Source organism: Pantherophis guttatus, chromosome 8 (assembly GCF_059756535.1).
Source record: "Pantherophis guttatus breed Tessera chromosome 8, ASM5975653v1, whole genome shotgun sequence".
Taxonomy (NCBI): Eukaryota; Metazoa; Chordata; class Lepidosauria; order Squamata; family Colubridae; genus Pantherophis; species Pantherophis guttatus.
The window spans coordinates 23,804,958-23,817,299 of NC_142070.1; the positions used below are offsets into that span (position 1 = coordinate 23,804,958).

The 12,342-nt window shown below is 38.2% G+C and overlaps 1 protein-coding gene across 3 annotated transcripts in view; it reads right to left on the reverse strand.

Annotated features, from left to right (window-relative positions):
* The window catches only part of PAPSS1 (3'-phosphoadenosine 5'-phosphosulfate synthase 1), a 41,965-nt gene extending 38,779 nt beyond the window's left edge, over positions 1 to 3,186 (reverse strand). Inside the window, exon 1 of one of the 3 annotated variants that reach the window (XR_015729291.1) lies at positions 2,420 to 2,854. Coding sequence is in view for 1 of the 3 variants with exons in the window: in XM_034442236.3 (XP_034298127.1) it covers positions 2,420 to 2,479 (60 nt within the window). In the remaining 2 variants the exon portion in view is untranslated. Of the gene's footprint in view, positions 1 to 2,217 lie in introns of all 3 variants that reach the window. The other 2 variants (XM_034442236.3, XM_034442237.3) reach the window with 2 other exon arrangements.
* Between the last annotated feature and the right edge of the window lie 9,156 nt (positions 3,187 to 12,342).

A 12,342-nucleotide genomic window follows, 5' to 3' on the forward strand; every position in this document is an offset into this window, starting at 1 on the left:
AACACTGTTAGCAATGCCCATTTCCACCTTCATAAAACATCTATACAGCATACCCAGCAGCAAGAACAAGCAATCAACTGCATACTAATCAGCTCTCCCAAAAATAGATTTTCCTCAAAAGTTATTTAATTCTATCGACCTCTGTCTATTCATTCAGGATCAAACCAAAAAGTCACAAGCTGTCAAATAACTTATGTGTTCCATTGGAATCTAAGAAGTGTTTCAATGAAGACACCATTAATACTGAAAAATAACATCTTTAGTAACTTATGAGAAAAGGGAAGCAACCTGCATTACAATAGCTTCCGTGATTTTTTTTCTTACAGTGTCACATTTATATGTAGCTTCTGTTAGAAAACAACCTCACAGATTTATTAAGAATCATTTTTTTCACTAAATGAATCAGTATGTTTTTGTCTCATTATTTAATTGGGTTCAAAAAGTTTCACAAACTTTTAACCACCATTGTATTTCAATTGTTCATCAGCTACGCAGAACAAATCAAATACTTTGTTAACAGTGTAAGCGTATTAATCAAAAGGTCACCAATCTAGCAACTCCTAATGGGTAAAAATGTGTAAAGATTTGTTCTAGTCCGGTTCAATATCCATGCAGAAGATTTGTAGTAACAATGTATAAATGGGTGCTTTTTTGCAGAATATTTAATATTTTCCAGATTATGGGATGTATATACCCTTAGAATTCCTCAGTGGTCTAGCCAAATGCAAATCAGATCTATCTTTCCTGAATGCAAATGTTGCTTTAAAAAAAAAAAAGGTAATTTTTACAAGTTACCACACCATTAACTTGTTCATGTAATCTGGTTATAGGTTAATTAATTAAATAAATAGCTCTAAGAGCCACATAATTATCCTGTACTAACTTAAAAAGATGCAGAAGCCATCATGGTGTACAATAAATTTTAAAACCACAAAATAAAAACAGATTAGCGATCAATGTTGATGAACATCTTATATGCACTGTGTAGGGTTTTCAGGTACAACTTGAAAGCCTTAAGGGAATGGCAGATGTCATTCTATATTTGATCCTAGTCTATTTACTGGCTCAATTTGCAAATGGGGAACCATGTCCAATGAATTATTCCTAGGTCAGAAAAATACAGTATGCTTCTTCTTGTATGAACTCAACCTTCCTATACATTTTTAACCTACAAAGATGCTTTGTTCCATGTCTGTTATCTCTAGTAAATATGACATCTGGGTTTTCTTCCAGCTAGCTACTCCATCCTCTATTCTCTCCCTATTCTCTCAGCTACTATGAGAGTGAACACATTAATGTGTGCATTATATGGACTGCACTATGACCACTAACCAACAGCAAAGAATCCCATAATGTTTTGTTACTTTCTGGTGGTCATTTCTGCAGCCCAGATGTCACTCAGGTTATCTCTGATTCCAGGACACATTTATTGTCAGATATCACTTTTCCTCAAGATAGTATTTTCATTATTATAACATAGGCTATCCCAAGGCAGCATGGGACTTGTAGTCCACCACACACCCAGAGAGCACCAAATTGGAGAAAAACTGAACACACTCACTATTTTGTGTCTGGAAAGGCACAATGACAGGGACTGCCAATTTTCTAACCTTTGGCTAGTACTGTAAATTTAATCTATCACACACACATACACTCATACACACCAATGGATGAAATCCCACGTTTGTTCAAACCTAACCTGGAATGAGTGCTCTCATTCAAAGAACAGCTCCACAAAGCGCCTTCAGCCGCCCAAGATTTATGAATAGCCACATTGTATACCAGAGATTTCAGCCTCTCCACCACCCCCTTCCGCCTATACTGAAAGAAAGTGATACTGAAGGGTGTCGATTCGGCATTTCCTCGGATGTCTCAACCCTGCATTTTTTTTTTAATTTATTTATTTTTTTGGCCGCTCGGCATTTTGAAAGGAGCAAACAGCGATCCTCCCTGAAGTCCTGAAAACGGATCCTCCATCACAAAGCCCTGCGAAGAGACACGTAGCGAGAAGATCCCTTCCCTCTTTTGGGTTTTGCCCCTTTCTCCAAAGCACAAATAAATAAATAAACTGCTAAAGGCAGCTCACTCAATGGATCCAACTCTTCTCCTACCTAAGCGGATGCAACCCGAATTATTATTGCACCTTCCAAGCAGACGCTGCTGCTTCCCCTTTCCAAGCCTGCCCATTTGGCCCCATCGGAAAACGCAGCTTTATACCGGGGAGGGTGGGGGTGAGACATTCCCCGTTCAACGGCTGGCTCTAGGGCAGCAAAGGGCTTCCATGCCCCCCAGGTTTCCTTCGCCTCCGGCGGCACCGTCAGCCCGCTTCCTCACCTTGTGCCCTTCCTTCCTTCTTCCTTCCTTCCTTCCTTCCTTCCTTCCTTCCACCCATCCACCCATCCATCCCCGTCGAACCTACCCAGCTCTGCACTTTGTTGCTCAGCTTGACTTTTTTGCACTGGCTGGTGGGCAAATCCATTCGCGGCGGGCGCGGTAAAAAGCCGGAGGCGGAGGCAGCGGGTGGGATGATGGCGAGAGGAGAGAATATAAGGGAGGCGGGGACTTTTTAACAAGAGGGAAGCGAGGAGCGACGCTAATAATGTTGCGAGATGCCGGTTTGGGCACTTAAGAGGATCTTTCCCAGGTTGCTCCCGATCTGGTCTTGGAGAGATGCGGAGGGAAGAAAGGGGAGGCGGGGGTGTGCGAGAGGGGGTGGGGCGCGCGCCGCGGCGAGCGTGGACCGAGGCTGCGCGCGCACCCACCCCACTGTTTCCGTCGGCTTCTCTCTTTCCCGCTAGGTCTCCGCGCAGCCCAAGCTTGGGGCGGCCTAGCTAGCCGGCTGTCAGCCGACTCTACTGTTAAAGACGGGGAAAACGGCGTTTTCTAATTCAAGGAGAAAGGGCCGAGGCTTCCGGTTTGCCGCTCTAGCCCGCACAGGATCGTCTCGTTCGTGGGGAAAACGGCCTTCCCAGAGCTTGGGGTGGGGAGAGCGAGGGGTTGGGATGCCCCGGCGGATCTTCGGGGAGGCAGGAAGGGATTTTTTTTTTTCAGCTGCCTCAGCGCGGCTTCTTTTCTGTCTTCTAAATTACGATGATAATTAAGTTACCCTTCAGGAATAGATTTCTTTTTCTTTCCAGGACACTAAATGGAAACCTTGCTCTTAAGGCTGGAGTTGTAGTTCAACACATCTAGATCAGAGATCTTTAAACTTGGCAGCTTTAAGATTTGTGGACTTCAACTCCCAGAATTCTCCATTTCTGGGAGTTGAAGTCCACAAGTCTTATAGCTGCCAAGTTTGAGGACCCCTGATCTAGATAGACAGCCAAGAGCTCCATGCTTATGACCTGGAATGACCTGGACCTGTAAGTCATTCCTGAGTCAGAGCAAGCATGGCTGAGCTATGGTTGTCTAATTCAGTGTTTCTCAACCTTGGCAACTTTGTGATATGTGGATTTCAAGTCCCATGCTAGCTAGGGAATTATGGGAGTTGAAGTCCATGCATCTTAAAGTTGCCAGTGTTGAGAAACACTGGTCTGGTTTGGCTGTCGATGTGATGTATCAACCAACCAACCAGTGAGATGACTTTAGAGTGAAGGGTGAAATGAACATGAAATCCAGTTAACGATTATTTAGGAAAGGGTTTACATCTAGTTTAGCTTCCATTGCTGTAACACAAGAGTCTCATAGTGCTCAAATTCAGCTTGAAAAAGTTGTGTTTTGGAATACAGTCACCTTTAAAAAAAAATCTTCCTTCCTGACTTATCCAAAACATACCTGAATCCATGGTTTGTTAATCATAGCTTATTGAATGAGCCACAAGTGATTGGCTTCAATCAGTGTACCAAGCCCTGACATGCTTGGTAAATTGCTTGGCAAGTGACATTGGGAGGATAAAATGTGCTTTTTTACTGAGTCTTTTAGATTAGCTTGAACAAATCCAGGTATTTTACTAGGATTCTTCCTTGGTACAGCCTCTTTGCTAAGGAGGAATGGGGCACATTAGTTCTTTGGCACATAACTCATGTGCCATTCTTTTTTTTATTATTATTGAAAAGTTTTATAAGAAATACAAACAATTTTCTCCCCCCACCCTTTCCCCCTCCCCACATAATAGAAAATGTACATTTTCTTATACATAATAAATCCTACATATACATGTTTCCCTTAAAGAAAGCATTAAAATAAGACATTTTAATTACATTCGGAGTTACTCTTCTTCTCTTTCTTCCCTCATTCCACAACAAACCTTCTTCTCCTTTCTTTCCCTTCCCTCCCTCCTCTCCTACTTTCTCCTTCCTCCTCTCCTACCTCATCCTACTTCCTTTTCCTTTCCCCCACTTCTCTCTTCTTTTCCCCCTTCTCACCTTTTCTCCTACTCCTGTCCCCTTCCCTTCCTCCTCTCCTTTCTTCCATTCCTCTCCCTCCCTCTCCTCTTCCTACCCTCTCCTCCTCTCTCCTTCTAACTTCTTTGCTGTGGAATATTCTCCTCCTTTAGTATCTGAGCAACTCCTGTATTCTAATCGTAGATACTTTCTTTCAGTTTCTTTCCAGATTTATTCTATCTATCTGCATTATCCTCCTAATTGTACATTTATTGTTATAATCTATCGCAACTTAATATTATCATTTCATTTATTATTACATTTCCCCCACATTTGCTTTTCTATTAAAACATTTATCTATTCAACACTTTTATCCCAACCCAACCTTTGTCCCTCCCTCCGCACCCCCCACCGCCGACTTCCCAGGGCAAAAACAGGGTATTGCATTTAACAAGCATAAGCTAAAATATACTAACTAACTACAGAGTTCAAAATACTTTCACGCTCTTTAACTCCTCTTTTACAAATTCATCAACCTCCCTTTTATATCCTCCTAAATATAAAGACCTGTTGCAATATTTTCAGGATCAGACTCAATAAGATTATCAAGAGTTAAAGATTTAACTATATATTCTTTTATTTACAATAGGCATTCTATATTCACTGAATATTCACAGATAGAAGCAAGGGAAAGGGTGTAGGTAGCTCCTTATATATACAATGGGTGGAGCTATATGTGGGAGTGGTGAATTATGAATACATTAAGAAGTGAAGAATAAGTTAACCCCTGATACCCTGTTTGTACACTATTTACACATTAGAGAATAAGGCATTTACATCTGACAAATCCCCCTCTAAATGCCGATTCGTTATACAACACCAGTTACATTCAGATTCAGGACAATACAAAACATACAACTTAGAGGTTAAATATTTATGCTGCTTAGAAGGTAAAGGCTTTGTCAATATATCAGCTAATTGTTCTGAAGTGTCGCAATGCACTGCTTTAATAAATCCATCCTGAGATAATTGTCTCACATGTTTAAATTTTATATCTATATGTCTGGACCTTTGTCCAATGGCATCAGATCTAGATATTTCAATGGCTGCTTTATTGTCTTCATGCATAACAAAGGGCAGAGCAGGTTTTTTCCAGACATCTGAAATTAAATCATTAAACCATACAAGGTTATTTGCGGCTTTGGATAAACAAACATATTCCGCTTCTGTCGTTGAAGTGGCCACTAGTTCTTGTTTACCAGTGTACCAGTAAACTGGACAGTCATTTAAGAGAAATACATAACCAGATGTACTTTTTCTGCATGAGGTGTCTCCAGCCCAATCTGCATCTGCATAACACGTAAGCTTTGGTTCTTTAATATCATTAGGCTCTAACATTAAACAAAAGTCTAGTGTACTTTTTAGATATCTTAAAATTCTTTTAACAGCTTCCCAGTGATACATTGTTGGTTTGCTGACATGCCTAGATAATAAATTGAGTGGTAAAGCGATATCTGGTCTAGTCCAATTAGATATGTAAAGGAGTGAACCTATGATTGATCTATAGAATGTATTGTCTTTGAACTCGGGAGAAGATTCATCAGAATTTCTTAGAAAGTCAGTTTGCATAGGGGTATCACAAGGTTTGGCATTGTTTAAGTTGCATTTATTTAAAAGTTCTATGATCTTATCTCTCTGGGTAAGTTTGAATCCCCTTTTTGTCTTATTAATTTGGACACCAAGGTATTTGTTTACCTTGCATAAAGATTTCAATGAGAAATGCTCATTTAGTTTAGTTACAAAAGTTTCTCTTCTTTCTTTATGTTTTCCTATGTATAAAATGTCATCCACATAAATCAATACAAATTCAATGTAATCATCACCCCTCTTGACAAAGAAACAATTATCAGCAGTGGTAGCGTTGAAGTCCATGGTCTTAAGTACTTTTACTAAACAATCATACCACCGTTTACCAGATTGTTTTAGCCCGTATAAACTCTTGTTTAACAACCAAGTCTCATTTCTGTTTGTGTATTGACTATGAGGTGCTCTCACGTATATTTCTTTATCTAATTTTGCGTGTAGGTACGCAGTCTGTATGTCATATTGGAATACATCAAGATTGAGTGCTGATGCTACCACTAGAGCTGTTTTGACACTCTCTGTTCTTACAGTGGGGGAATACGTGTCAGTATAGTCCTCCGGATATTTCTGTGCATAACCCTGTGCAACTAATCTAGCTTTGTATAGAGTATTTCCTCCCTCTAAATTCTTAATTTTATATATCCACCTGGTACCAATAATTGTCTTATCTTTAGGTGCAATTGCAGGTGTAAATACATTTAGTCTTTGTAAACTTTCCATCTCTTTCTTCATTGCTAATTCCCATTTTTCTTTTTCTTCGTGAGGAAGTTTTAACACTTCCTCGTATGTATTGGGTGTTGTTGGTTCACCATCCATGTGCATTACATAATCCTTGTATTTATTTGGCATTTGATTTCTGGTGTTTCTAATGATTTTTTCGGGTTTACTATCGTTATCATGCAAATATCTTGCTTCCTTTTTTGTTAGTGTGTCTGTCTTTATTTTGTGTTGGCTATTTGTCCAAGTTTTGGTTTTGTTTTTATATTTGTTGATATTTTGCTTTTCTATAGTCCCTTTCTCATGAGGTTTTGTATCTTCATGTTTATTTGGGAATATCTCATTAAGATGTAATTTAGACCAGTTAGCTTGTTCATGGAACACAGCTGTTCTGGAGACTATAAATTTGTTGTTACTATCAATGAATCTGTATCCTTTAGTGCCAGTCTCATATCCCATAAATCTGAGTCTTCTGGACACATTTTCTCCCTTTCTTCTTAATTGTTTAGGTATGTGTACGTCTGCTGTGACTCCAAATATATGCATGTGTGCTAATTTTGGTTTTCTATTATACATCACTTCATATGGTGTCTTATTTACAATGCTGGACCATGTTCTATTTTGTGTGTAATTTGAATAATGTAAGGCTTCTGACCAGAATTGTTTGCTTAAGCCAGCATCTTCCAATGTGCATCTAATCATGGTTTGTAATGTGGAATTTTTTCTCTCTGCAATCCCGTTTTGGAACGCAGAAAATGGACTAGATGTGTAATGTAACATTCCTTTGTCTTTTAACCATTGGGAGAATTCTTTAGACATGAATTCGCATCCTCTGTCTGTCATAATTTGCTTTATTTTGATGTTGTGTTGTGTTTCTATGCGTTTGTAAAATTCTTTAAATTTTTGAAATGTTTCATCTTTGTGTTTTAATGTATAAACAAATCCATAGCGGCTATAATCGTCCACTATTGTCAGGAAGTAACGTTTTCTATAAGTGATTGATGGGGTTAATGGACCAACTAAGTCCATGTGTACTAAATCAAAAATTTTGTTAGTTGATCTGGTAGATTTTCTTGGCCTGGGACTAGTTTTTAGTTTTGTAGATTTACATACTGAGCATTCCAGATAATTTTCACAATTTTTTATTTTAACACCTTCTGCGTGTTCAGTCATTTTTTGTACTACAGGAAAACTGGCAGGTCCTAACTTCCTATGTAAGATGTGAGCACACTCATCATGAATTGGTTTACCTATTTTTGGCTTCTTATCGTTGTGTGCATCTGTGTGATCATGAGATATTTTACATTCATCATTGTCACTGTTGCTAACATTCTCATCATCTATTTCAATACAATCTTCCATATTTGAATCAATGTTATGTAACCATTTTTCTTTTGTTATCAGATAAGGTAGGCCTCCTTTAATCACCACAGTGCCTACATTTATTTTATTCTTTTCCAAAGTTGCCTTTCCTTTTGAAAAGACAATGTTAATGTCAGAATCTCTGCTTAGTTTTATGGCACTTAATATGTTATGAGGTATTTCAGGTATTAGTAATACCCCCTCTATTTTTCCTAGACCAGGCAAGGTTACATTTCCTCTACCTAATACTTGAACCTTTTCTTGGTTAGCTACCTTAATTACAAATTTATCTTCTGCAAATGAAGACAATATATTTTTGTTATTGGTGGTGTGATTAGTTGCTCCAGAATCAATAAGCCAATTATTGTTCTCACTTTGCTGTGTGTTAGTGTTGTCTTGTTTATTTAATCCATTCAGTGAACCAGATTTTCTATCCTTTGAATTGTCTCTGCCCCCTCTATTCTCTCTGTGATTTGGTGGGCTCCTATATCTATGCCTTTCTATGGAAGGCTGTCTATAATCGTATTTGTTTCTGTATTCTGATCTATATCTTTCTTTTAAAAATTTTGGGCAATCTCTTCTATTGTGTTCCCTGGATCCACAATTATGACATTTAAATGTTCCACTATATTTTTCTTGGAAAGCTACTTTCCTATATGGTTTGTGTTCTGTGTGATTGTTAGAACGATTCCTTCTTGAATTATCTTCTGTTATCAATTTGTTGGATAGACTTTCTACGGATAAATATCCTAGATTGATTGTGTCTAAATGTGACATAAAATTGTCCCATGATGGATCAAGTGAGTTGATAATAACACTTTTCATTGTTTGGTCTGAAATCACCTCCCCCCTCAAATGCAGTTCAGCTCTTATTTTGTTCAAAGATATTAAATGTTCACTTATAGAAACCCCTGGTTTTACCCTAGACGAAAAGAAATCTTTAGATATCCTTGTGGTGGTAGCTACACTGTCACTGTGAAACAAATTAAACATGCATTGAATAATTTCTGAAACAGTCAAATTTGGCTTAATGCTGTGATACATTGCAGGAGACATACTAGATATTATTAAGAAAAATGCTCTATGGTGTAAACAATCTATTTTTAAAGTCCAAGGTCTTTTGGGGGGATCAGTGATAAAAAACAGCAAGTTTTCTTTCATAAAGGCAACCTGGAGTTGCTGATACCACTCTTGCAAATTAATGCCATCAATTCTAAGTTTTGGAAAATCGTTAGGTAAGTCCCCAGTATTATTATCCCCACTACTTACAACTGAGGGTAGTCCGTGGTCTCGTAAGTGTTGAAAGTCACAGGATGGAGTGGGTATTCTGTGCATTAGTCTGAGTGGTCTTTCTTCTTCATAATGTCCTCTGTAGTTCTCTGTATGCATCTGCGCATGTGCGTTGTTCATATCTCTGTCGAAGCTGCCATAGGAAGCCTCTGTCGCTGCAATTCCTTCGTAAGGTTCCTCCTCCGACGATTCGGTCTCTGTCTCTACCTTGATCTTCTTGCCGATAGCTGACGCTTGCCTCCTTTCGCCAAAACCGCTCCGCTTGAAGCTTTCCACCTCTGGAACCGTCTGCGGCGTGGGAGAAAACCTGCAGGGTCCTCTGGGCTCAGGTGTTGTCATCCTTTCTGCACGAGTTGATCTGGATATGTTCTGGTTTGTCTGTTTGCTTGTTTGTCTTTTTGTTTTTGGGTCATTGACTTCCGTTGATTTTTTTGCCATTTTTAAATTTGGATCAAAAGTTTTAAGTAGTTGTTTCTTGATTGCTTCGACTTTCAGTTTAATAGATGTTTCTTTTGCGTCCGTATTTGATTCTTCTGAAGAATAAAGATTTTCTTTACTATTTTTTGTACTGTGTGATTCTTTTCGCGCCAAAGATTTTGAATGGTGTATTGTGATTGGCTCTGCCTTGTTTGTCTCAGTGACCGGTTGAAGACAAGATGGCTGCCATTCGAAATTTTGAGCGGGATCTCTGTTCTTTCTTCTTGTTATTTTTTCTTTTATAGATGGGTTGCTCACCGTTTTTGTTTCTTTGAATTCAGTTGTCTCGATGCTATTTTCTCTCGCTGCTTCGTTTTCTTTCAAGAAGTTTTGAAGGTCCGCGATGAGATCGTAGTCATCCTTTTGTTTTTTTAGTATTCTCAGTATCTCTGATCTGAGATTGTTGCTTTCTATTTCTTTCTTATACATGTTTATTTTATTGAGTCAATTAACCATCCTCTGCTACCAACTTGTTGCAATATTTTCAGGATCAGACTCAATAAGATTATCAAGAGTTAAAGATTTAACTATATATTCTTTTATTTACAATAGGCATTCTATATTCACTGAATATTCACAGATAGAAGCAAGGGAAAGGGTGTAGGTAGCTCCTTATATATACAATGGGTGGAGCTATATGTGGGAGTGGTGAATTATGAATACATTAAGAAGTGAAGAATAAGTTAACCCCTGATACCCTGTTTGTACACTATTTACACATTAGAGAATAAGGCATTTACATCTGACAAGACCTTTCTTGGATGTATAATCCAATAATTTTACAATATTACCAACATTAAAAATCATAGATAAGTTTCACTTCCCCAGCCTCAAACACCATTCCTTTTCAGCATTACTCCCTAATAAAATTCTAAATTTAACATTTATCCTCTTTAATCCTTCATAAAATTGAACATTTTCAAACCTTAGACATTTTCTCTCATATACCTTTTAAGATAATATAATCTTGTATTAAACATAATCCTCTTTGCTTCAAAAAGTTGGGCATCTTGAAATCTTACACATTTTATCTCATATATCTTTTAAAATAATATAATCTTATGTTAAACATTTTAAAAATCTCTTAATACCATTAAAACACATATTTGCCAAATGCAAATTTCAAAATCTACAGGAAGATATCTTTCAAATTTTCAATTAAACATTTTTATCCATCCCCAAAGAAAAAAAAGAAAAAAAACTTCTCTTCTTTCTATATTTTTTCCAATCCTTTTTCTTTATTAATTCTTTCAACATTGTTCCTTCCCCCAATTTTATTTTCGAAAATTTAAAAATGTTAATTTGAGGTTGATGTATCTGGAAAACTCGCTCTCTTCTTGAATTCACTTTTTCTAATTTAAAGTCTCCATTTCAACTCTTCTTGCTTGTATAATCATTCAATTCATTCCTTTGTCCATAAAACCAAAATTTGTTACCATAAAGTTTGTCAGCTTGCAATAAAGAGTCTATTTGTTGCTTTTCTATCAGTTGAGTGCAAACGTCTACAAAGACCTCTGTTCCATTTATGCCAATCTCCCTTTCCGTCCTGACAGCCTTTTGATCCTCCAAAATCAGAATCTTCTGAATAGTTTCGTCTTTTTTCCCATCCAACAAATGATTATGACTTTCCAAGCTATATTTTTGAAAAGCTCTTTCAACTGTTTTCAAAAGAGCGGAGGTGAAAGAATCTAAAAGTTCTTGAAAAGCTTTAACAGTCACAGCTTGAAAATTTGCTGATTCACCAGGCAGTGATCCTCCAGCCTTATTGTCAGCCATGTTTCAGACAGTTTATATTTATCCAGCTATCAGGACGACAATTCCAACTATTTTCCACACAGTTTATAAATGAACCTTAATTGAGATCAGTACCAAGTTCTTTCCCTTGCCGCTTCCACTTTAAAACTTTCTCTTAAGGTGTAATCCAGTAGCTGTATCAATGTTACAAACGTTAACAAGCGTTAACAAGCACTTTCCCTAATAGCTTCCTCCTCACGCCCTTAGGCGCCATTTTCTCATTTTAAAACGGAGTTAAAGTGTTACTTGCAATTTTTTTCTTTTTTCTCCTGATTCTCTCTGTCTGCAATCAAAGTAAAGATGTTAAAAGTCCCCTCCTTTGTTATAAGCAGAATTTGGTTGCGGCTTCTAGCTCCGCTTCAGCGGAGTCGTCCCAGGTCTGGAGCAGCTTCACAGGCTTCTATAGGGAGCCCACACCCTTCGCGCCCCAGGATTTCTCCTAGTGCACTTGGGGGGGCTCTACCTCCACCTGTTGGCTCTTCTCTCTCCCCTTTGCCCGGGGAGAGGGTTTTTCGCTGCCAGACAGCTGTTTTTCGGCTGTTCTGGTGGCATTTACGGTGCCAGGGATCAGGCGCTCACGAAAGAGCGTCAGCGAAGCTCGCGGAGCCAAACCGGAATCTCATGTGCCATTCTTTAAGCACATGTATCCACCACTTCTTATATTATTGAGAAATTCCTATTAAGTTCTAAACTTACATTATCTAGAGAAAATTTGAGTTTCCTTGGAATTCAAAGT